This window comes from Microcaecilia unicolor, chromosome 1, assembly GCF_901765095.1.
Source record: "Microcaecilia unicolor chromosome 1, aMicUni1.1, whole genome shotgun sequence".
In the NCBI taxonomy this organism is placed as follows: Eukaryota; Metazoa; Chordata; class Amphibia; order Gymnophiona; family Siphonopidae; genus Microcaecilia; species Microcaecilia unicolor.
Window position 1 is genome coordinate 561129394 of NC_044031.1, and position 27582 is coordinate 561156975.

Here is a 27582-nt window from a genome sequence, read left to right on the forward strand (position 1 = left end):
TTGCGCAGCCAGTAATCACATATGCTACACCAGTTTTTAAAGGGAAAGTGATAGTACATGCACACTTTTCCTTTAAAAGTACCCCTCAGAAAACCCCTCAAAGTTGTATCTGTTATTTAGTATGTACCAAATCTCTCTGCCCATCTAAATGCATATTTCAGAAAATCCACAAGTATTCATGGAAACACAAACTCTGTCTCGTCACTGCCCCCAGGAAACCATCTATTAGCCATGGGTGAAAGTATGTACGCGATAGCATTCTTTCACTTGCTTAAAGCTCAGGAAATGTCAAAACAAGTTGATTCCTCACATAAACAACTGTTTTATGCAAGTAAATAGTTTTAAAAAGTGTCCCCTAAATGTACATTATAGTTTAGAATAGTAATCAACAGTCATTATCATTCTACAGTTATCTAGTGGGCTATTGCATTTTTCAGTAAATGGGTTTTGACAGCACAAAAACAGTGCCGCAATTAGCAAGAGTCAGCCAAGTCAGCCGCAGCTGCAAAATAACTAGAAACTGATGAGTTTTCATTCCAACTGGACTGATTCCTCACAAGACTTTGCCCCCAGGTATAATATAGAAAAGCCTGTAACGTTACTGTACATGCAGGGCTCAATACTACGGGGAAATGAAGACGTGAAGCTTCTAATAGAGTAAATGTATATATGCTGTGAGAAAATTCCTTCTTACCTGTTTTTATCATGAATTTTCAGAATTTCGTGTGTTTGCTGAAGCAGCTGCTTTTCCAGTTTGTAGGTAGATAAAGAATTTTCTAGCAGTTGAATTTCAAGCCGAGATGTTTGATTGAGAACCTTGAAACATACAGAGGAAAGAAAACTGGTGATAGCCTGAGGTTCTCATGAACTGAAGAATTTATATAACATGTGGCATGGAATCCAGACAGGAAAGAAATTAAAGGCCATATTCAGCAAAAGGTGCTACCACGTTGCCATGCTCTAACATATACTATCACACATTATTTACCAGCCAGTCAATACTCAAAATGGTTTAACTATCCAGAAATGGCTGCCGACCGGTTAAATCACTTGTTTGTGGCTATCTGGTCAATTTCAGAGACACTTAGGGGTCCTTTCACAAAGGCGCACCAAAAAGTGGCCCGCGGTAGTGTGGGTGTGGGTATTAGACATGCGCTGAACCATTTCTCTGCCGCGTCTGGAAAAAAAGGGGGGTATTTTTGGGCTGGAAAATGGACATGCAGGAAAATGAAAACCAGGGCATGTCTATTTATGGCCTTAGCCCTTAATGTCACCCATTGACTTAGTGGTAAGGATTCACATATTACCTACGCGGTAGCCATCCAGCATGTTCCAACTACCGATTACCAGCGGGAACGCCCTCCGCAGAAGAAATTGGAAAATTATTTTCTACTGCGTGTTTTCAGTACACTCCAAATTCGGAATTACCACCCAAGGCACATGGCAGCCGGGCAGTAATGCCGATTTGGGATGCACTGGATACGCATTGGTGTTTACGCACTTTTGTAAAAGCAGATGTCTCCACTGAAAATGACTGGTTAGCACCAAATTCATAAGCAGCTAACTTATGGGCATTCTAGGGGTGAACTTGGGTTAAGTGTCAATATTCATCCTCTCACCATGTAAGTAAGTTGCTTAAATCAGGCCACATAAATAGCAGTCCTATCTTTAAGCAGTTTAGCATATGCGGTCAAGGGCTGAATTAACTGGCTCACGTGTTAGCCAGCTCAAAAAAAAAAAAAGAATATTCAATGCCGAAGTCCGGACAGAGCCTGGCATTCAATATCTGGGAATGATGCTGGCAGCAGGCAGCAAAAAGCTCTGTGCTGCCGACTGAATATCAGGGGGCATAATTCATATTTAATGGACTGGAATCTATTAATAACATGCATCATGGCATTATCACGTAAGGCGTCGAAACAGTTGATCGCACCAGGAACTTCGTTGAACGAAGGCGCTACTCTGGCGCTGAAGAAGACTCTCTTTCGCTGGCGGGGTTCGGGGACCCCCGCCAGCAAACAAGGTATCTGATGCGGCAGCGAGGCAGGTGGCGACGGCGGGGGAGAGTTGGTGGCGGGAGAGGGGTTCAAGGGGATCGTCGGCAGGGGGGCCAGGGCCAAATCTATGGGGGCCCAGGCCCCCTCAGGCCACACATAGCTATGCCACTGGTGTAGTGGTTAGTGCAGTGCACCATGGCTTGGGGGACTAAGGTCCCTATCTCTCTGTACCTGTCACATTTGTGGTGGAAAGTGTGAGCCCTCCAAAACTCACCAGAAACCCACTGCACCCATATATAGGTGTCCCCTCCACTCATAAGGGCTACTATAGTGGTGTACAGTTGGGAGTAATGGGTTTTGGTGGGGGTGGGGGGGGGGGGCTCAGCAGACAAAATAAGGAAGCAATGGTGAGATGTGTATCTGGAGCATATTTTTGAAGTCCAGTGCAGTGCCCCCTAGGGTGCTCTATTTATCTTTTGGGATGTCTGGGGGACTAGTCTACTAAAAATGCTAGCACCTCCTACATCCCAAAGGCTTGATTTTGTGCATTTTGCACTTGGACTTTTTTTTTTATTTTTATAATGGACCAAAAAACAACATTTCCAAGTCACAAAACCTTGTTCAAAAAGTACTTTTGAAAAAAAAATAGACTTTTTTTTTTAAATGACCTTCTTTTCTATTCAGATTTTGGACATTTTTGGAAAACGTCCATAGTTGGACTTAGACGTCATATCAAAAATGTTCCTCCACATATAGTATATATCTGTTCCATTTTAACCAAAACCTATATTACTTAACATAGTGATTTCACAATTTCCAAATCAAAGAATAATGCTGTTTATTTTCTTTCCCTGTGAACACAAGTAACCATCAGTGTACCCACCTTCTTTAAGTCAAAGCTATTATTCATGATAAAGTCTGGTTATTATTTCTGTGTTATGCCAGGCCTAGTTACAAAATATATGTTCCCTCATGTGCACTGTCGAATTCTGCTGTGTTTTGCAGTCAGGAATGAAAGAGATTGATGAATATCTCAGCTTGTTTGAACGTGGCCCTGGGGGAAATACCTGAGTTTCAACATCTGTAAGTTTTCTTGTTTGCTCCGCTGTCTGACTTAGTAGATTAGTTCCTATCTCAAGCATGGTGGCTGTATGGTTCTGCACTGCATTCTGCTGCATCTGGGCCATCTCAGACTTCATGTTATCCACTATGTAGTTCTCGAGCTATAAGGAAAAAAAATTAAGTTGGTTTAGAAAGGCAACAGATTTTGATTTTTAACATTTAATAGAGAGAACATAAATTCTGAAAGCAATGTTTATGGATCTTTAAGAGTTGAATGAGATATTTACTTATGCCACTTAATTTATTACCAACTAGTAAAAAAGGCCCGTTTCTGACACAAATGAAACGGGCGCTAGCAAGGTTTTCCTCGGAGTGTGTATGTTTGGGAGAGTGTATGTGAGAGTGACTGTGAGAGTCAGAGTGAAAGTGTGAGTGTGTGAGAGAGAGAGTGTGTTTGTGAGAGAGTGTGTGTGTGAGAATGAGAGTGTGTGCAAGTGTGTATGTGAGACACAGTGTGATAGAGAGTGTGTGTGTGTGTGCCCATCCATGCTCCTCTGTCCCCTGCCCCCTCCATTCATCCCTATCCAGCATTTTCCCTCTCTGCCTGAGGCCTGCCCTGCAATCCATATCCATCCATGCCCATCTGTCCCCTCCATTCATCCCTATCCAGCAATTCCCCTCTCCCTGAGTCCTGCCCTTCCAATCCATGCCCATCCATGCTCATCTGTCACCTGGCCCCTCCATTTTTCCCTATCCAGCATTTCCCCTCTCTGCCTGAGGCCTGCTCTGCAATCCATATCCATCCATGCCCATCTGTCCCCTCCATTCATCTCTATCCAGCAATTTCCCTCTCTCCCTGAGTCCTGCCCTCCCAATCCATGCCCATCCACGCTCCTCTGTCCCCTGCCCCCTCCATTCATCCCTTTCCAGCAATTGCCCTCTCTTCCTGAGCCCTGCCATCCCAATCCATGCCCATCCATGCTCCTCTGTCCCCTGCCGCCTCCATTCATCCTTTTGCAGCAAGTCCCCTGTCTCCCTTTCATGACCCCCCCTTGCATCCATGCTCCTCTCTCTCCCATGTCCCAGCCTGGGCCGCCCTCTTCTTCCCCCCCCCCCCTTCGCATCCATGCTGTCGTTTCTCCCCTGCCCTCCCGCTCCCATTGTTGTTCTTTAGTGGCCACCCTCTTCTCTCCCCCCAACATGGTTGTTTTGTTTTTTTTTTTCTTGTTTTCAAATTTACCTCCGTGCCGGTTCCGGCAGCGAAGCGTCAGGGAAGGAGGCGGCGCTCCCGACGTCTAGGTTTCCCTTCGCTGTGTTCCGCCTTCTTTTGACATCATCCTTGACGTCAGAAGAAGGCGGAACACAGCGAAGGGAAGGCTAGACGTCGGGAGCGCCGCCTCCTTCCCTGACGCTTCGCTGCCGAGCGTTGCGATTGGTTGAGTGTCATTGCTCCGCCCTCGACGTCATCACGTTTGACGCGTGGGCGGGGCAGACACAATGCGATCTCACCCCCTTCACTTTAGAATGTTGGCTAACAGAGGCTTCATTAGAATGTTGGAGGTGCGTTTTATATAGAGAGATAATATATCAACTACTAACAATTTTTATTATATATAAGAAATGGATCCTCAGAGCACAATCGGTATGCTTCAAACCCATAAAAATTGCTAAAATCTCCACTGGTCCATTAATATTTTTGTGTCTACCCCCCCTCCCCCCCCCCCCCCCCCCCCGTTTACTAAGCCATGCTAGTGGCTGCCACAAGGCAATACAGCCATAGCCCATTCAAAGTGAATGGACAGTGTTGGCATTAGTAAACAGGGGGGGTTAATGTGTACTGCCATTACATCTCTATATATGCATTTCATTTACTTTTTCATCCCTTTGATGCTAATATTTATAATAATTATCAAAGTGTTTTTATTTTTTAGTCAGATGTCATATCTCATCTGGTGGCCTTCAGATGAGATAAGTTATTTGACTAAAAAACTAAAAAAAAGTTGTTAATTGTTATGAATATTAGCATCAAAGGGATGAAAAAGTAAATGAAATACTTATATAGAGAATCAATGGCAATGTACATTAAGACACTAACTCCCAGGTTCTATATAGCGCACCTAAAATTGCATGCACAAATCCAGGCATATTCCATATAATGTGCATAACTTAATTTGTTAACCTGTCAACAGCAAGCAATTATTCACACTAATTGAGACTAAGTAGAATTTATGCGCACTACTTCATAAGCATATTCAATAAGCTGGTTCATGTAAATTCTACCATGCACATCTGGAAAGGGGGTGTTCTGAGGTTCCTAAATTCTATGCATGTGGTTACAGAACTTGGTGCTCTGCACAGAAATTTGGATGCCGGCATTTACACCAAGTTCTCGTTGGCGTAAATGCCCATGTCTCCTGGAATGATGCACATCTGAGCTTTAGACGCTATTCTATTTACGGTGCCTTGGACTTAGACTTCCTTTTCAACAGACTACCTTTCCTTTGGACTAACCTGTTCCTGTAACTTGGGGTTCTGATATATTAATGTTTTTCCAACCATGTTTTTCAATTCCTCAGAACAATCCGACATGGGCATTTGTCTCAGTTGATGAGAAGAGCTGGGTGTTGCTCTCAATTTGGGGGGGGGGGGGCTTCTAGGTCACAGTTGTCCAGACAATCCCTACTGTGCTGAGAGCTGTCCCATTAATAAGTGGGCTAATTGCTGTCTATGTAGTGTGGTGTAATGGCTAGCACACTGATCTTTGATGCTACAGAGTGGGGTTCAAGTCGCACTGCAGCAGCTGCTCAGCATGCACTTCTTAACCATGTCAGTTGGCTAGAGTAATGGAGAAAGAGATTTTGCTTTGGGGAACAGACCCATCCAAGGGCAGACTGACAGTGAGCTAGGGTTACTATATGGCTCCAGAAAAAGGAAAACAGATTGAGCCAGTCTGGGTTTTACTTCCATTGCTTTCAATGGAATCAAAACCCGGACTGGATCAATGTGTCCTCCTTTTTCTGGAGTCAAATGGTAACCCCAAGCTGGGCTCCTTGGGGCAGAAAGGAACATGGGCCCCTCACCACCTACCAAAAAAGGAAGAAGCTAGGAGAAAGTGGGTCCCCCTACTGCCTTGGATCCTCGGGCCCTGCCCTATTGTCTCAGTGGTAAGTCTTCCCATGGAGGATGTGTGTTTGGGAAATCCCAGGTGTGAGGGTGAATGAGAGAGGGAGTTAACCTTGTTGCCATCTGATAAATGTCTCAAAGAAATGTTTTCCCAGACCATTAGAAACTGGAAATCTCATTTTCTGACCTGAACATATTGATCTTCAAAAATACCTTCAGATGACAGATTAGGTAGGTTACATAGTAGATGAGATAGTGTAGAGCTTAGAACAGCCTCTCCCCAGATCAGCCAAGTTGTTTGTTCCAGGATGGAGACTTTTTGGATAGTCCTGGATTTCCCCCAGCCTCATCATGGTGCATTATGGGACCTGCAGCACTGATTACAATGGATAGAATCAGGGACTACAAATACTACACTGCTTTGGGATGTAAGTATAACAACAGAACCAGCCAAATACTCCTCTTCCTGGAATGGGTAACTTGGCAGCTCTGTCTCAGCCCCCAATTATAAGCCTGTTTCTACAGAAGGAATCTCTGTGCCACCAAAGATGAGAACATGTGGTTGAGAAAGCAAAGTCCAGTACCCACATCCCGCTGCTGCTGAGACCAAATCAGCAGTAAGCCACTGAAATTAGACAGCAATAGGAAAGGGGGCAGGCTCTGTTGAGGACCCCTCATATAAATGTGTGATGCTCCATCCCAAAGCTTTGAATAAGCTTCCCCAATTCTAGAAACTTCCAGCTGCTGTTCTGACAAGATATGGCTTCCCAATGCAGAAGCAGCTTACATCATAGGTGTCCTGTTCATCAGGAATAGAGAGCAAGAGAAAATAGCACTTGCCTTATCCTTCTGTGGTAGGGAGTTTAAATCCTGTCACTGGTGCCTGACCCCCCACCCCCACCCCCACCCCCATGCATTTTGCACTTGGCTCCTCAGGAACACAGGTTTTTCAATTCTAGGATGGATTGTTACTCAAAGAAGAAGGTGGCTGAGTGGTTAGAACACTTGCCGTATCCTTCCATGGTGGGGATTTCAAATCCTCTCACTGATGCCTGCCCTGCCCCCTCCCCCATCTAAATGCTTGTTCCACCTCAGGATCACAGGTTTTCCCATTGAAAGAAAGTTTGCTATGCGTGGCAGAGTGGTTTATTTATTTATTGCATTTGTACCCCACATTTTCCCACCTTTTTGCAGGCTCAATGTGGCTTACAGAGTAAGGTTATGATAAAGTCAATACATGATTTAATACAGCTGATCAAAAGCTGGGGTAGAAGAGGATTTAGATGTTGGGTAGGTTGTGTGAGAGGTCATTTTGGTGTGCTTGGGTAGTTTAAGGGATGATATGTATCATTGAGGTTGACTTTTGTAAGCTTTGTTGAAGAGGTGTGTTTTCAAAGCTTTGCGGAAGCTGGTTAGATTGTTCATGGTTTTCAGGGTATTGGGTAACGCATTCCAAAACTGTGTACTTTTGTATGCAAAGGTCGTAGCATAAGCCTGTTTGTATTTCACTCCTTTACAGCTGGAGAAATTCAGATTGAGGAATTTGCGGGCCGATCTTTTGGCGTTTCTGGGCGGTAGGTCCACTAGGTTTAGCATATAGAGTGTTAGATCACTTGCCTCATCCTTCTTGAGTGGATAGTTCAAATCCAGTCACATGCCTTTCCCCCTCTCTCCACCTTTGTGCACAAACACACACTGTCACTGGTGGAGGCCTCATCCCAACTTGCATACACCCTGCCTCATAAATCCACTCAATAGGAAAATCTCTCACAATGTAGGGTTACCAAGCAACAATCCCAGCAATATATATATATATTTTTAACACCAAATGGTGCGTCTGGAAATGCTTCATATTCTTGTTATTGTTTTGATGAATCCTCAGATTTGCTGCTCTTCATCAGGGTAGCAGTCCAAATAACATAACTGCAATATTGCTTGGAAGAAGGCTGCAGTTATGTTATTCGGACCGCTGCCCTGATGAAGAGCACCAAACCTGTACACGTTGGCAGCAGGTCCGGTCTTGAGAACAGCCATTTAAATCTCACGGCAAAAGTGAAGTATTGCAAAAGCATGTTTAAGAATGTAAGTCTGAAAAGTTTCTAAAAAAATGTTTTATAAAAACATCTGGACCAACGAGGAGTGGGCTACTACTGCACTAAAAATACGTTCTGAATGCTATACGTTCTGAATGCTATACGTTCTGAATATCCATGAAAACAATAGTAAACCATGAAAACAATAATAAAATATATATATACTAGTAAAAAAGCCCCGTTTTTGATGCAAATGAAACGGGGGCTAGCAAGGTTTTCTTCTGTGTGTATGTGGGAGTGTGTGTGTCCCTGCCCTCTGCCCTCTCTCCCCTCCCCCTCTGAGTCCTTCACTGTTACAGAGAGAGCGATTTAATTTCGTGCTTTGCTGTGTTTTCCTTCACTGTTTGTGTTACGGAGAGAGCGAGGGCGGGGCAGACAATCATGGGGAAACTGGATATCTCTGTCCCTGCCCTCTGCCCTCTCTCCCCTCCCCCCCTCTGAGTCCTTCACTGTTACAGAGAGAGCGATGGCGGGGCAGACACTCATGGGGAAACCGGATATCTCTCCCCCTTCACACTTCCAGCTGGAGGCTTCATAGAATGTTGGTGGTGCCTTTTATATCTATATCTATATCTATATTTTTTATTTTTTTTTTGCTGAGATTGTTAAATCCCACCTAATAGGCATCCCTAAGCAGGGGGAGGAAGTAAACAACTACAGTCATAAATATAACTTCTATACAGTACTTAATATACTTCCATCCCTGGGGATGAAGACTTGGAAATTGTAGCTCACAGTTTCCCAGGCCCTTCTATATCAGAGATAAGTTCTTCTGTGGCCTGAGATGACAAAATGGCATTTATCCTTCCGGAGAAACAGCCTGGCAAGGAGTTTGGTATCTTGGTATGAGAAATTTGACATTCGCCTTTTTGAAGCAACTGTTGTGAATGTCCCCGAACATATGACATTATGGCATCACGACTTGTTTTACACACTGACATCAAATCGGTGCCACTAAGGTTTTAAACAATGTGCAGATATTTATGTGCATTTTAAACACTGTGGTGAATTTGAGTGTATTCTATATACTGTGTGGAGCAAGACAGCCACAGAAATCTAGAGGCATACAGATTTACACAGATTGCGTGACACATAAAAATAAGACGCTGAGCAGAATTCTGTAAAAACTATGTGACCTTTACAGAATTCTGCTCAGTACACTTTTACTCATCATTGAATTTTTGAGAGCCATATATAGAATCTAGTCCTAAGGTCCTCTTTTACAAAACTGCACTAGCGATTCCAGTGCGGCAATGCCAATGAAGCCCATTTAAAGCAAATGAGCTTTGCTGGCATTACTACACCAGAAATCACTAGTGCAGTTTGGTAAAAGAGGCCCTAAAAAATTAATGGACCAGTGAAGATTTTGGCATTTTTATGGGTTTGAAGCATACCCATTATGCACTTTCTGAGGATCCATTTCTTATATTAAAAAAAAAAAGAAAAATGTTTTTGTCAGTAGTGGATATATTATTGGATTTATTATTTTCCCTACTGTAATTCATCATAAAATTACCACTTTTCTACTCACACTTAATTTATTTTGGCATATGTTTTTTATACATTCTCTAACATTTTTCTAGTATTAATTTTCCCTTTTTATTCTTTCCAAACCAACATAATGTTGGAAAGAAATTATATATAAGAAGTCAAGAATGTCTATCTATCACCTACTATCTAGAGTCAAAATAACTCTCTGAAAACTTAATTGAAAGGGACCAAATTTGACATGGTCAAAAAATGGGGGAAAGATGCATTGAGTCATAAAATTAGTCAGATTGCAACAAGGGTTCCAGAGAAATAAAGTCCCTCCCCAAAATTCTGAACGCTTGTCTATGAAAGAGGCTGCTCTTGTAACTATAGTATAGAAATTCTAATACAAAAATGAGGATGTTATAATGCCTTTGTATCACTCCATGGTGCGACCGCACCTTCAATATTGTGTTCAATTCTGGTCGCCGCATCTCAAAAGAGATATAGTGGAATTAGAAAAGGTACAGAGAAGGGCGACAAAAATGATAAAGTCGGGGGGGGGGGGGGGCTCTTCAGCTTGGAGAAAAGGCGGCTGAGGGGAGATATGATAGAGGTCTATAAAATAATGACTGGAGTTGAATGGGTAAATGTGAAGCATCTGTTTACGCTTTCCAAAAATACTAGGACTAGGGGGCAGGCGATGAAGCTACAATGTAGTAAATTTAAAACAAATCAGAGAAAATGTTTCTTCACTCAATGTGTATTTAAACTCTGGAATTCATTGCCAGAGAATGTGTTAAAGGCGGTTAGCTTTGCGAAGTTTAAAAAAGGTTTGGACGGCTTCCTAAGGAAAAGTCCATAGACCATTATTAAATGGACTTGGGGAAAATCCACTATTTCTGGGAAAAGCAGTATAGAATATTCTGTACTTTTTTGGGATCTTGCCAGGTATTTGTTACCTGGATTGGCCACTGTTGGAAACAGGATGCTGGGCTCGATGAACCTTTGGTCCTTCTCAGTATGGCAATACTTATGTACTTATTCCTTCTTAATGAACTGTGCCTTCCTTCTTTTCTCCCGTAGCTACAGGCACACAGAGCTAACAACACAGATATTCAAACACAAACACACAGAAATATATGCATACATAAACACACATAGATACATGCACACACACATGCAGAAACACGCTTACACTCATATACAAGCTCACACAAATATACACACAAATGCAGACACAGAAGAGCTAAAATAATTCCATAAGACAAGCCCAAATACTTTCCCTACCATGAATCCCTTTTGCTGCCCCCCATACCTGTTAAGTTGGCAGTTTGTGATTCAGATATGGGTTTCATTTTCTTTGTTGTAAATTCTGCTGTTAATTAATTAATTAATTTATTTATTTATTGCATTCGTATCCCACATTTTCCCACCTATTTGCGGGCTCAGTGTGGCTTACAATACATTGTGAATGATGGAAATACAGTTTGTTACAGTACGATTATGGGTTACATTGTGAAGAGTTAATCATAAACCCCCTCAATATTCAGCCAGCAGTGGTGAGCATTTCTTTTAATACCTACCATCACCAGCTAGTTTAGCCCTCTATATTCAGTGCTGGACCATGTCTGGGTATTTGCACTGAATACTGGGGGCTAAATGAGGGTGAGCTGGCTGCCAGAGCTTATGTGGGCCCAGCTGATATTAAGCCGGGGCCTGCATATGAAAGTTACGTGGGCACTGGCTGAGTATCTACTATTAAAGTACTCCGGGGACCTGCATGCGCTGTCATGGACCTGAGTATGACATCTGAGGCTGGCATAGAGGCTGGCAAGTAATATTTTTAATGATGTTTTTTGAGGGTGGGAGGGGGTTAGTGACCACTGAGGGAGTCAGGGGAGGTCATCCCTGATTCCTTCCAGTGGTCATCTGGTCATTTCGGGCACCTTTTTGTGCCTTATTCGTAATAAAAACAGGTTTGGGTGAAAACGTCTTTGCTTTTTACCATAATGACTTAATGACGTCCAAGTCTTAGGAACGCCCAAGTCCTGCCTCAAACACACCTCCGATATGCCCCCTTGAGATTTGGACATCCTTGCGACAAACTTCTTACAGAGATGTCCAAAACTGGGTTTCGATTATACCGATTTGAACGTCTTTGAGAGATAGACGTCCAAGTGCTGATTTATGTCACATTTTGGACATCCGTCTCTTTCGAAAATGAGCCTGTTAGTCATAAGAAATTATGGCAATTCTGCCATTCACCCCAGTCCCAATATAACACCAGAAATTTGCTCACTCTCTTTTTCAGTAACAGCCGTTACTCCTCATAAGTTGTTATCTGCCGACTCTTGTTACACACTAGGACTCCATAGGTGGGGTCCAAGTCAAACCACTGGTTGGTTGTTTCTAACCTACATGCTCAGGGGTAACTCCAAAGACCTCTGGTTGGGAAACCCTACAAGCCATCACCAGTGAACTGAAGAATTTCAGCTGTGGAGGAGGTGCTTTACCATCAGGGCTAAGAGTGACATCCAGGCCTAAAGACACAGTGGAACTCCCACTAACCACCAGCATCTCAAATGGACTTGCTACCAACTCCTTGCACTGTAGTAGCCCAAATCAGTAAGATATCATCTTTATACAGGTAGCATAAGATCCCAAAAGACAGGATGAGTGTGGCAAGAGATGTGTGTAACAGGAGTTCAACAGAGAAGGTAACTTCAAAGGCATTTCTGGAATAAATTAGTGCAGAAATGAGCTATTTCAATAATCTTTGTCTGCTGGCTGGGTATCATGATCTTCTTTTCCAACTCTCCTCACTGGGTATATCTAGCTCAGTTTTGGCCTGTGGTACACCGCATGATTAGGATTGGGGTGAAGATGTGGAAGAAGTAGTAATAACTTGGAACAAGTAGTCAGAAAGGAATTATCAAAACCAGGCCAAAACTGAGACAGACTCTAGATATACCTAGTGAGGAGAGTTGGGAAAGGAGAAGATCATGGTACCAGACAACAGGCAAGTCCTAGTGTGCAACTTTACCCCAGAAATGCCTTTGAAATTACCTTCTCTGTTGAATGCCCTAACCTTAGCCACTTGTACTAGGTTAGCAATTGGTCAGGTTGATGGGTTTCACAGAGTTGAATATGTTTTATTGCAAAAAGGCTAAGCTTTCTAGCTAAGCAATAAGAAACAGATGTGATTGATTTGGAGACTGATAGTGCAAGTGAAAATCAAATATACAATGTGTGATTAATAAGAAGGATTGCTTTCATCTTATCTATAAACATTCCTTTACACATGTACAGCTCTACAATAACACAGTCTGATATGGCACAAAAACAAAGTGAAGGGACAATTTGTAACACTTTATTTGTCTGTATTCATCTCCCACTGGTTTATAAACACTCCTGTTACACATTTTATGAGCATGATTAATATTGATTTCTTAGCTAACACACTACAGAATGTTGTTTTTATGACATTATAGAAGTCAATGTATGGACTAGAAAAAAAGTCCAATGTTATAATGTCAAGCTGCCATACTGAGTTTAATAAAATGTCTGATAAGTATAATACTCCTTCATACGAACCTAAGAACAAAACTGTTGCCATACTGGGACAGGCCGAAGGTCCATCAAGCCCAGGATCCTGTTTCTTACAGTGGGCCAATCCAGGTCACAAGTAAGTACCTGGCAAGATCCCCAAAGAGTAAAACAGATTTTATGATGCCTATCCTAGAAACAAGAAGTAGATATTCCCTAGTCCATCTTAATAATGGCTTATGAACTTTTCTTTTAGAAAACTATTCAAACCTTTTTATAAATCCTGTCAAGCTAACTGCTTTTACTACATTCTCTGGCAACAAATTTCAGAATTTAATGACATATTGAATGAAAAAATATTTTCTCTGATTTGTTTTAAATTTACTACTTAGTAGCTTCATTGTGTGCCCCCTAGTCCTTTTGGAAAGAGTCAACAAGCAATTTAGTTCTACCCATTCCACGTATGACCACCTAAACTTCCAGAAATCACTAAAAACAAACCTGTTCAAAAAGGCATACCCCACTGACCCAACTTAAAAGAATGAATCTCTGCAACACAACAAAACCAAAGCTTGTAATGGACTCTTCCTCTCTAAGATCCCCTAATGTGTCTGTCACACATGAACCTTATTCTACCATAATATCACTTTGTATTTGTTCATACCGGAATCGGCGTACGCCTTTACGGTACTATGTAAGCCACATTGAGCCTGCAAATAGGTGGGAAAATGTGGGATACAAATGTAATTACAGCCAAAAAACAGCGAATAGTCAACCTAAATTATAAGATCGTGAATCAATAATGGAAAAGGGAGAGGACCTCAGACTGGTGATATCTTTAATCAATAAGATTGCATAGATCTAGTCACCATAGTATAAACACTGGTCATCTGCCAACTTCCTCCCTGGGTGTTCACTCATACACTTTTAGTGCATATACAATACATGAAGCAGCCATAGTCCAAAACATTTTAACAAAACACAGCTACTTAGCTTGTTGCGGCTTAAAACAAGGGCCTCCCCAACAATCCCGTTTCGCCAACTGGGGCTTTATCAGGGGAAGGACGCCCCACAACACCAAGCTATGGCAAAATCCCAGCTAGCCATCAATACAGCAAGACGTATGTAAAAAAACAAATGTAACAAATAAAAATAAAATAAATATTTTACAGACTCTATCATATGTCCCCTCAGCCATCTCTTCTCCAAACTGAAGAGCCCTAATCGAATTAGCCCTTCCTCATAAGGAAGTCATCTCATCCCCTTTATCATTTTCATTGCCCTTCTCTATACCTTTTCCAATTCCGCTATATTTTTTTGAGGTATGATGACCAGAATTGAACACATTGGAGGTATGGTCAAACTATTGCACAATACAAAGGCATTATAACATCCTCATTTTTGTTTCCCATTCCTTTCCTAATAATACCTAACATTGCATTTGCTTTCTGAGCCGCTGCTGCACACTGAGCAGAGGGTTTCAATGTATAATCGACACCTAGATCTTTTTCCTTGGAGGTGAAGCCTAGTGTGGAACCTTGCATCACGTAGCTATAGTTTGGGTTCCTCTTACATGCATCATTTTGAAATTGCTGACAAAAAAAAGGAAAAAGGATCCTTGGGGAGGGTACATTTCTAGACATTTAAACTAGAGGGTGGGGATGAAAAAAAGGAAACAAAGGAATTAAGAAAGTCACCCCCAGAATAAACATGATGGCAGAAGGAAAGGTAATCTAAATATAGAAAACCACCTAAACTAATTTTTTATTATAAATTTTTAATTTTAATTTTTTGGTACTCAGTGTGTATAAAGTGCAAACCACATGAGGTGCCATCACCTATCATTGCACGATATAATGATACATCATTGCACCATCCTCCTAACTCCTTGCATATGTCCAAAGTTGCCAAGAAAATATCACTGTTTTGATGATTTATACACTGCACATATGTTGTCACTGTTGATTCTTTTGATGCATAAACCAACTCCACAAAATTGATTCAAAATTAATTTAAAGAGTCACTTAGCTCAAGAATCCAATGAGGTTGGTGTGTATCAGCAGTTAACTATGGTTATTTAATCCTCATGTGGTATCGTGATGCTTAATAACAACAACAGAAGAAGAAGAAATAAAAATGGAAACTATAAAACGGAGAGATTGTTATTAAGCATCACGATACTACATGAGGATTAAATCACCGTAGTTAACAGCTGATATATGGTCTGACATTGAATTTCTAGGTTTAACACTGGGGCAGTCAAAACACTGATCACTGCCAGCTGAATATTGGGGTCTTAGTGTCCAACTGGCCCTTAAACATGAATGTAATATTCAAGAACTCCCTCCCACTTTACCTGTGTTTAGATCCATCACTTAAAAATGTCAAGGTCCAACTTAAGACTAGTTATTTCTCTAAGGCATTTTCTTCACCTGCTTGTACATCATGATTCCCTTTCCTGCTCCCTGTGTCCTTAACCAAGCTTAAACCACAAATCCATCCTCGTCATGGTCCAAGTGCACCTGTCCCTTGCACTAAGTCTGGTGTGTACTTTTCACCCCTCCCCCTATTATGTTTCATAGTTTTAGCTTGACATCCACCCCTTACCCCCTATATGATATGATATTGATTGTAACCTAGGCTCCTATCGTGTATTCAGCTACTCATGACTGGTACTTAATTTTTATTTTCTTTATCAACTGCTTATCTGCTCTGCAATTTGCAGTGTATTAAATATAACTGAAACATGAAATGAATGTAAGGGCTAATGATAGGAGTGTACTACTGTCCGTCTGGCCAGGATGAACAGACGGATGTAGAAATGTTAAAGAAAATTAGGGAACCAAACAAACTGGGCAACACAATAATAATGGGTGATTTCAATTACCCTGATATTGGCTGGGTAAATGTAACATTGGGGCATGCTAGGGAGGTAAAATTCCTTGACGAAATCAAGGACTGCTTTATGGAGCAGCTGGTACAGGAGACGACAAGAGAAGGAAAAATTCTAGACCTAGTCCTTAGTGAAGCACGTGATCTTGTGCAGGAGGTAATGGTGCTGGGGCCGGTTGATAATAGTGATCATAATATGATCAAATTTGATATTAGCTTTGAAGTAAGTATACACAGGAAATCCAATACGTTAGGTTTTAACTTTAAAAAAGGAGACTATGATAAAATGAGAAAAACGGTGAAAAAAAAAACTTAGAGGAGCGGCTTCAAGGGTCAAAAATTTACACCACGCATGGATGCTATTCAAAAACACCATCCTGTAAGCCCAGGCCAAATATATTCCGTGTATTAAAAAAGGAGGACGGAAGACCAAACGACAGCCGGCATGGTTAACAAGTGAGGTGAAGGAAGCTATTAGAGCTAAAAGAAAATCTTTCACAAAATGGAAGAAGGAACCGACTGAAAATAATAAGAAACAGCATAAGGAATGTCAAGTCAAATGCAAAGCACTGATAAGGAAGGCAAAGAGGGACTTCGAAAAAAAGATTGCGTTGGAGGCAAAAAACACAAAGTAAAAAATTGTTTAGGTATATTAAAAGCAGGAAGCCAGCAAAAGAATTGGTGGGACCGCTAGATGACCAAGGGGTAAAAGGGGCGATTGGGGAATACAAAGCTGTAGCGGAGAGATTAAATGAATTCTTTGCTTCGGACTTTACCGAGGAAGATTTGAGAGAGATGCGGGTGCCAGAAATGGTATTCAAAGATGACAAGTCGGAGAAATTGAATGAAATCTTTATAGACCTAGAGGATGTAATGGGGCAATTTGACAAACTGAAGACTAGCAAATCTCCTGGACTGGATGATATTCATTGCAGAGTACTGATAGAACTGAAAAATGAACTTGTGGAACTATTGTTAGTAAATTGTAATTTATCCTTAAGATTGAGTTTGGTACCGGAAGATCGGAGGGTGGCCAATGTAACAACAATTTTTAAAAAAGGTTCCAGAGGTGATCTGGGAAATTATAGACCAGTGAGTCTGATGTCGGTGCCGGGAAAAATGGTAGAGACTATTATAAAGAACAAAATTACAGAGCATATTCAAAAGCATGGATTAATGAGACAAGGCCAACATGGATTTAGTGAAGGGAAATCTTTCCTCACCAATCTGTTGCATTTCTTTGAGGGGGTGTACAGACATGTGGATATGGGTACACCAGTTGATATTGTGTATCTGGAATTTCAGATGGCGTTTGACAAGGTACCTCATGAAAGACTCCAGAGGAAATTGGAGAGTCATGGGATATGAGGTAGCGTCCTATTGTGGATTAAAAACTGGTTAAAAGATAGAAAACAGAAAGTAGGATTAAACGGTCAGTATTCTCAATGGAGAAGGGTAGTTAGTGGGGTTCCCCAGGGGCCTGTGCTTGGACTGCTGCTTTTTAACATATTTATAAATAACCTAGAGATGGGAGTAACTAGTGAGGTAATTAAATTTGCTGATGACACAAAGTTATTCAAAGTAGTTACATCGAGGGAGGATTGTGAAAAAGTACAAGAGGACCTTACGAGACTGGGAGACTGGGCATCTAAATAGCAGATGACATTTAATGTGAGCAACTGCAAAGTGATGCATGAGGGAAATAGGAATCCGAATTATAGCTACGTAATGCAAGCTTCCACGTTAGGAGTCACCGACCAAGAAAGGGATCTAGGTGTCGTCGTTGATGATACGTTGAAACCTTCTGCTCAGTGTGCTGCTCCGGCTATGAAAGCAAATAGAATGTTAGGTATTATTAGGAAAGGAATGGAAAACAAAAATGAGGATGTTATAATGCCTTTGTATCAGTCCATGGTGCGACTGCATCTCGAATATTGTGTTCAATTCTGGTAACCGCATCTCAAAAAAGTTATAGTGCAATTAGAAAAGGTGCAGAGAAGGGCAATGAAAATGATAAAGGGATGGGATGACTTCCCTATGAGGAAAGGCTAAAGTGGCTAGGGCTCTTCAGCTTGGAGAAAAGATGGCTGAGGGGAGATATGATAGAGGTCTATAAAATAATGAGTAGAGTAGAACGGGTAGACGTGAATCAATTGTTCACTGTTTCCAAAAATACTAGGACTAGGGGGCATGCGATGAAGCAAATTGGAGAAAAGTTTTCTTCACTGAACGTGTAATTCAACTCTGGAATTCGTTGCCAGCAAATGGGGTAAAGGTGGTTAGTGTAGCAGAGTTTTAAAAAGGTTTAGACGGCTTCCTAAAGGAAAAGTCCATAGACCATTATTAAACTAGACTTGGGGAAAATCCACAATTTCTGGGATAAGCAGCATGAAATGTTTTGTACTTTTTTGGGGGATCTTGCCATGTATTTGTGACCTGGATTGGCCACTGTTGGAGACAGCACACTAGGCTTGATGGACCTTTGATCTGTCCTAGTGTGGCAATACTTATGTAGTTATGTACTTATGTACTTAATATTCTATAATCTTTATGTGCAAATAGCTCATACATGTAGGTGTGAGATTATTGAATTAGTGGATTAGTATATGGTAAATTACATAACCCATGTCCAAATTCCTAACATGGCATATGCGGTTACGATGAGGCACCTGATTCTATATAAGAGAATAGGTGCCTGCATGTGCGTTTAGGCATGAGCACTTATGTCAGACTCAGAGCATGTAAATACTTGTGCCTAGTTTCAGAAGCGGCGCGTGTAATTTCCGGTATTCTCTAAGTTATGTATTTAAATGAGCACCCCAGCCATGCTCCTCTCAGACACTGCCCATGTTTACACCCACCAGGCAGTTCTATAAACTGGGCCCTAACATTTACTCATGGAAGATGGAGCGAATTCTATAAATAATGTGCCAAAGAGTTTGGTGCTTAAAAATACCGCACTTAGCGATATTCTATAAATTTCATCTAAAGTTAGGCGTGGTTTGTAGAAAACTTGTAGCGCCCATTCCCATGACTAAACTGTAGGCACAGCCATTTACACCAAGGAAAACCTGGTGTAAACAATTGTGCCAAACTTAGGTGCGGATTGAGCATATTCTATAGCAGTGCGTGTAATTTTTAGGAATGCCCGTGACCCACCCATGCCCCTTCCATGGCCACACCTCCTTTTGAGATCTGTGCATTAGAATTCACATGCACCATTTAATGCTTAGAATATTGCATGTCTAAATTCTAATTAGTATCAATTAGTGCTGATAATTGCTTGTTAGTGGCCAATTTCGGTGCTGAGCGGCTTGTTAACCAATAAAGCTGCATGCGCAACTTTAGGTGCCATACATAGAATCGGGGGGGTATATGTGTAAATATTTAGAATACTAGCATATATAAGTGTGTTTGTGTATATTTAGGGCCCCTTTTACGTTTTTTAGCACATGTGTTAAATATGTGTGTGCTAAACACTAGAGACGCCCATGTATTCCTATGGGCCAGGGGTTTAGACAGACCTCGACAGAAAGGGCCAGATCTTAAAGTGGGGGGGGGGGGCATATTTTGGCCCACCTCCCCACTGCCCCCCGTTGCCACCGCTGCTGCTTCCAACCCACCCCCCCACCCCGGCCACCACCACATGATAGTACCTTGGCTGGCAAGGGACCCCAACCCCCGCCAGCTGAACCATTTCTCCTGCTCTGGTCTCACATTGTATGCCCTGCTCTGTTCTCAGTCCCACTGTGCATGCTCGTTTTAATGATACTGAGCAAGTGTGAAGTGTTGCGCATGCTCAGTTTCACTAAAACGAGCGTACACGGCACGACTGAGAAAATCAGGGTAGGCAATGTGGCGAGACCAGCACGGGACAAAAACTTCAGCTGCAGGGTTTGGGGACCCCTGCCAGCCAAACCAGGAGATCCAGAGCCTAGACACCATTGCCCCCCCTAGCTATGCCACTACTATGGGTGTCTCTAGTGTTTAGCACATGCTAATCATTAGCACGCTCTACAAAAGCTAGTGTGCCTTTGTAAACGACCCCCTTAGGCACATATATGCCAGCACACCTCCTGAGCGCTATTCTGCAAATACCAACCTAACTTGCATAGCACTTATTTGCATGGTATGGATAGGGGTACAACATGGGTGGGACATAGTCAGGGCTCTCACTTATATGTGTAACTTACAGAATACAGTAAACTATAGGTGTACCTACTACATTTAAGTGCCTGCACTTATGCTAGCTCTATGGCTGGTGTAACTGTTTGTGCCTAAATATTAGATGGGCTAATACCCAGTTATGCTAGTTTTCAATATAGGAACATAGAATAGACTTCTACTGTGCACTGTCCAGACACCTAATTATAGGTGCCCTGTTATAGAATTTCTCCCTATGTTCTATTCTGTAACTTCACACATAAGTACACACAAACACTTATATATGATGCTATTATATACACTTACATACTTAACCATGTGTCTCTTGTGCAAATGTTAGTACCTACTTTATAGACTTTACCTCGCTAATCTTTGAATTAGTGCACACAGTCATGTCAGTGCAGTAGCAGATGAAACCGAAGAGTAGGGTTGATGGAGGTGGCACGTCCAAAGAACACAACAGATGATCCTTATACTCAGTATTTATTGGAATACACCTAAAGACTCGACATGAGACCGTGTTTCGGCACTGGGGCACCTGCCTCAGGAGTCTGAAGATATGGTGTAAGATGGATGTTTTCTTCAAGACTCAATGCTTGATTTGCTTTTGAAACTTTGGCTGTTATTCATCAGAACCTCAGTCAACACAGTTTTTTCACATCCATCATAAACCATATCTTCAAATTTCTGAGGCATGTGCCCTAGCACCAAAACTTGATGCCTTGCCGAGTCTTTAGGTGTATTCCAATAAATACTGAGCATAATGATTATCTGGTCTCCCTCATGTTCTTTGGAAGTGCCACCCCCCTCAACCCTACTCTTTGGTTTCTCCTGCTACGGTCATAGGGATTGGTTTTCCTCTACGTCACGTGATTGTTTTTCTCAGTGGAGTAGCAAACACCATGGTTGAGTGCTAACAGCTAATACACACTAATCCATGAGCTAACTAGTTAGCAGATGGTAGTAAAAAAAGGGGCCAATAAATTTGCACTTTAGAATAATTTATTTTTGCAATATACTGATTTTTTTTTAATGGCAGGGAACTATTGCAAGGCATCAAATTATAGAATTGTCTCCTTTAAGTGTTAGAAAGTACTTTTTTCTACTTCCGCCTATATATAGTTGCTATTATGCATTTATGTTTTTGCCCAGAGAATCCAAGTTTAAGTAATTTTAGTTCATAAGATATATTCTGGCATGGAATGTTTAAGAGAAAGAAGAATGCTGAGTGAGTGGATGCCAATTAAGCTCCTATCTTAAGCTGGTCCCAGCCCTGACCTCCCCACAAACCATAAAGAAAAATATATTAATGTAATCCATCTGATGCTCACTGGTCAAAGGGTTACACCTGCAAACACAGAAGGTTCTATGTCAGATAACTGGGATACATCATTGCAGTATGTGGTACAAATAGACACACAAAATAGAACAACTGGCCTTTTTTTTTTTCTTTTGCTGTTTCAATGTTACATAGATTCACTCTACCAAGACTTACTTTTGCATTAACATTAAGTAGTTTTGCTATTAAGGCAACTAACTCCAAATCTGAGTAATCATGACAATAATGTAGAGTACAAATGTCTGAGCAGAAAATACAATAGTGATTAAATGCTAATGACTTTGCCAAGTGTGGAGATATTCTAGATTCCTCATTGAAGGCCAGAAGTGTCAAATTGGGGGGTCATTGGGCAAATGAACCTAGCTGGCACCGACCTAGCCATTCAGAACCAGTAGTTAACGCTTCGTCATTCTGCAGTACCAGGTAATTTTGTACAAATGTTGAAAACGTTGTGGATAATAGTCAGCCAATGACAGTAATGCCGACTGCCACCACTGAGATATTTCCTTGATAATCAGGGGCCCTTTTACTAAACGGTTGCCATGTGGCAACTCAGAACTACCGCTGGCCCAAGGCAGCCATTGGTGGTAGCTACATCTCAAGCATGCGTCATTTATGGTGCTACAGAAATGCCGTGCGCTGCCCGGTTACTGCTGTGTTACCGGTGGAGCCCTTACTGCCACCTCGACGGGTGGCGGTAAGTGCTCCCCCTGCATGGCCATGCGGTAAGAATAATCTTACCGCATGGCCATGTCTTCTTTAGGGGCTTTTACGCGCTGCAGTAAAAAGGGCCCTAGTGTGCGGCAAAAACAGCCCCCGCCACTACCACAGGGCCAATTTTACCACAGCTTGGTAAAAGGACCTCTCAATGCTGGTCCATGTTGGGATACCAGCATTAAATATCCGGATATGTGCAGCCAGCTGCCATTTAACTGGATAAGTGCCAATCTTCAGCTCTTAACTGGTGAAATTAAACCAGCTAAAAGATAACATTGCTATTTATGCGATCCTATTTGGCCAGTTAACTTAACCAGTTAAGAGCTGAATATTGACACTTAGGGCCCGATGCATAAAGCTTACCGTGCTTGCAATGTTTACTTTAGACTGGTTGTAGCCAGTCTAAAGTAAATGTTATTTAGCTTCTAATGTACAAAGGAGTTTTGCATGGCTTTAACTGTTCAGCTACCAATAACAGCAGCTACCAATAATCCAATGTAAATGTATTATAATGAGCTCATTAGTCTGAAAATTAGCATGTCATGGGATGCACAGATGTTTCCATGCAATGCACAGAAAGGAGCGCCTACCTTTAACATGCAAAAATTTCTGGCAGCTCTGGAGCTCTTATGTGAGGGTGACTTCTGGGATGAGCAGTCTGCTTGCATTTTTCAACAGCATTGGAATAGGAATAAGAGGAGCAAAACCATGTCGAAGAGTGAAGAACAGCTTAGAGGGGCGGAGACTGTTCTGCACATGTGCTAGGCGCTTTCCCAATCAAGCCGCTTGCAGAATTTCCATGCGTCTCATTTGCATGAGATACCCTTTGAGCATCAGTCGCTGTTTAGAAATTGGTAAGTTCAACCATGGCTATAAATGCAAGTGGTATTTAACAGCAACTTTTGAGCAGCAGAGCCTTCTCAAGTTAAGTGCTGACTCTGCCCCAAGTCTGCCCTCAGACCATCCACACAACAGTTGGTTGTGGCTTCAGTGGTTAGAGCGGACATTCAGCAGCACTATTCAGAAAAGTGCCACTGAATATTCCCTCGGATCCCGCTCAGTGCCAGTTAACTGGGCAAGAAGCTCTCCTATCCAGTTAGCTGGCTCGGAATATTGACCCTATAATAACTATCAGCCTGATATTCAGTGGCACATATTCAGGATAAGTGCTGACAATGAAGGCCATACCAGAACTTTTAGTGGCATAACACTGCTGGAAATCTCTGAAGACTGCCCAGCACTATCTGAATAGTGCAAGGGAGGTCCATGGGTGGATGTGAGCGAGCTAAAAGCTATCTAGAAGCCAGTAATATTCAGTATCAAATATCCAGATACCTGTCTGAATAACACAGGACAGCAAAAAAGGTTGTTCTTAATTATCCTGATGGCTATGCAGGTAACAGTACAGTGCTGACCAATATAAGTATACCGACAATGTATTTATTTATTGCATTTATTGCATTTGTATCCCACATTTTCCCACCTATTTGCAGGCTCAATGTGGCTTACATATTTTAGTAATGATATTGTCATTCCAGGATATCAGATACAATTAGTAATATTAGTAATGAATATCTGAGTATAATTTAACCATGGTCGATGTTTAAAACAAACATTGACCACAGTGGCTGGATATTGGCTTTGTTATATGCTATTAAATTATTATATTTATTTATTTTATTTATTTATAACAAGATTTATGAACTGCATTATCCAAAAATTCTAAGCCATGTACAGAAAGCATATTCACAATTCAAAAAAATAAAATAAAACATACTAACAAAACAACCTAAAATAAATGCAATAAAACAATACATTCTTCCAAATCATAAAAATATTAACCAAAGGCCTGAGTAAAGAAGTGAGCATTAAGTAATTTCCTGAAGTGAAGATAACTCTCAATTTTTCGTAATTCTGCTAGGAGACTGTTCCAAAGTTGTGTACCCTCCACATAGAACATTTTTGATCTAGTATCTTCTAGTACACTCAGTTTGTAAAGGGAACATTTAACATCATTTTGTCTATGGATTTTAAATGACTAGGTGGACAATAAAAGTTAAATTCTATAATTAATGCCTCAATTTCCATGTGGAAATCAAAGCATATTCTATGAAGTATGCTTTAATTTAGGTGTACATCATAGAATATGCCATGTTGCTCCACGTGACTAAATTTAGTTGTAGTCAATTACGCCAACTAAAGCCTGGTGTAAATATTGATGCCTAAATTAGATGTGGAACGGGTGTATTCTATAACAATGTGCATAGATTTTAGAAACACCCATGACCTGCCCATTCTACTCCTAAAACAATGTCCACTATTCAGCTATTGACTTAGAATTTACATGTACCACATTAGAGAATATGCTGAGCAAGTAGTGTTCATGAATTCTAATTAATGCCAATTGGTGCTGATAACTGCTTGTTGATAATTGCTTGTTAAAATCCTATTCTCAGTGCTGAATAGGTTGTTAACTGATGAGGTCCTTTTACTAAGCTGCGTCAAAAAGTGGTCTGTGATAATATGGGCATGTGTTTTTGGCATGCGCCGGGCCAGTTTTTACCGTCTCTGGGTAAAAGGCCTTGTTTTCAGTGGGCTGGGAAAAGGGCCTGCTGTAAAATTGAAACCAGTTAGCCCTATTTGCAGCCTGAGCCCTTAATGCCACCCTTTGATCTATATGAGTGGTGACTGGTCAGCATGTGCCAACTGCCGATTAATGCCAGAAACAAGATGAGCGGTATGAAATAAAAAATTAAATTTTCCCGGTGATATGGGCATGCACCAAATCTGAAATTACCACCAGAGGACACGCTAGCTTGGTAGCAGTCTCATTTTGACACATGTTGCATGCACGTAGAGCCTACCATGCCTTTGTAAATGTGCCCCTAACTTAAGTACATTGTTATGGAATATGCTTCAGTTTCCATTCGCACGATATATAGAATCCCAGGGAAAACCCGCAAAACTCTAGCTAAAGGAAACAAAATATCCCCATGCATTGCACTATAAATCAAACACAAAATCTTGAACTGAATCCTCCATTTCAGAGGTAACCAGTGAAGTTCTTGTAATAGTGGAGAAACATATCATATTTAGAAATCCTCGAAATAAGACAAGCTGCCACATTTTGTGCAATCTGAAGCGGTTTCAGTACTTACAATGGTAATCCCCAAAAAAGCGAGCTACAATAGTTAAATAGTGGAAACACCAAAGACTGTAAAACTGTTCTGAAATTTGAACGAGATAATAAGTCTTTTAATCTACTTAACATTTTCAGTTCATTTTTTTTTTTCAATAACTGTTTTTATATGTGATTGAAATGATAAAGTAGAATCAAACAAATTACCTCAGTATTTAATTTCTCGGTGGATCTGAATAACATCATCCCCCATCAGGAATATAAGAACATAAGAGTAGCCATACTGGGTCAGACCAATGGTCCATCTACCCAGTATCCTGTTTTCCAAACAGTGGTCAAGCCAGGTCACAAATACCTGGCAAAAATCCAAATCACCAAACTACAAATTCCAGGGCAAGCAGTTGCTTCTCATGTCTGTCTCAATAGCAGACTATGGACTTTTCCTACAGGGATTTGTCCAAACCTTTTTTTAAACCAGATATACTAACCACTGTTACCACATTCTCAAGGCAAAGAGTTCCAGAGCTTAGATATTCGTTGTGTGAAAAAATATTTCCTCCTTTTTGTTTTAAAAGTATTTCCATGTAACTTCCTCGAGTGTCCCCTAGTCTTTGTACTTTTGGAACGAGTAAAAAACTGATTTAGTTCTACTGGTTCTACACACCACTCAGGATTTTGTAGACCTCAATCATATCTCCCCTCATCCATCTCTTTTCCAAGTTGAAAAGCCCTAACCTCTTTAGCCTTTCCTCATACGAGAGGAATTCTATCCCCTTTATCATTTTGGTTGCTCTTCTTTGAACCTTTTCTAGTTCCGCTATATCTTTTTTGAGATATGGCGACCAGAACTGAATGCAATACTCTGCAGATAGCAAATATGAGAGTGTCAATACCTGTGTCTTTTAAACATTCAACTAGATACAAAGAATATATCATTCCAAAAAATAAAATGCTCTATTTAACTTTTCTTTATTTCTGTCAACATTTATTTATGTCAGAGTCCTTTTATTAATTCAGCACACTCATTAAATTGTAGAGGAACTGTCAACAATATGGGATTATTCACTGGAATTTTGTTTTAAGATCATACTATTCTCAGAAATAAAACTGTCAAAAAGTTCAACTCTATAGCTTGACAAACATTCCAAAAGATTATCTCGTCAGGGCTAACTTTTACTGCACTCTGTTTGTTGAATGATGATCGTAGAAATCACCATGGATCTACGTTCTGCATTAACTGAGCTATTTAAATGGAAACAGTCATTTATGGAGGACTGTAAGTAAAAAAAATCATTTCTGTCAAATGCCTCTAAATTAGAACAAGCTCCTACTTTGATCAAGGAACAAATCCTTCTTCTGACTTAGAAGGTAATATAGAAAGGAAATAATTTTTGAAGCCTTGCGTGGCAATTTTACTCTCTAAATAGTGACATTTACATAAATACCAATTTAGAATGCTGATATTGACACATCGAATTGCCACAAGACACATGTGGATGGGCATTTCCGAAATGATGTCTAAGTCCAACTATGGATGCTTTGCTCAAAACATCCAGAATCCAGGTGCCGAAAACAGTGATTTTTAAACAGCAAAATATCTTTTTTTTTTTTACGAAAATGGCCACTTGCTAGATGTTTTTGTACTCATTTATCCTTTTGGTCCATTTTCAAAATCAAGCCATTGGGATCAGTAGGAGCCAGCATTCTTAGTGGACAGGCCACACTCAGACATCCCAGCAGAGCAATGAGGCACCCTATGGGACACTGCAGTGGATTTCACATAAAAGCTCCCAGATTCACATCTCAACCTTACCCTCTTATATTGCATGGTGAGCCATCCAAAACCTACTAAAAATTTACTGTACCTAACTATACATCACTACAATAGCCCTTATGGCTTCAAGTGCCACCTATATGTGGGTACAGTAGGTTTTGGGGGGCTGACACATTCACCACAAGTGTAACAGAGTGGACTATGGGCCTGGGTATCCTCCACAGTGCACTGCACCGATCTCCAGGTGACTCCAGAAACCTGCT

General features: G+C 41.1%; 1 protein-coding gene across 1 annotated transcript in view; it reads right to left on the reverse strand.

Annotated features, from left to right (window-relative positions):
* ANGPT1 (angiopoietin 1) overlaps positions 1-27582 on the reverse strand; it is a 480502-nt gene that overhangs the window by 193065 nt on the left and 259855 nt on the right. Inside the window, exons 2-3 of the mRNA XM_030190200.1 lie at positions 3065-3220; positions 695-816 (exon numbers count right to left, since the gene is read on the reverse strand). Coding sequence (XP_030046060.1) covers positions 695-816; positions 3065-3220 — 278 coding nt within the window. The remainder of the gene's footprint in view (positions 1-694; positions 817-3064; positions 3221-27582) is intronic.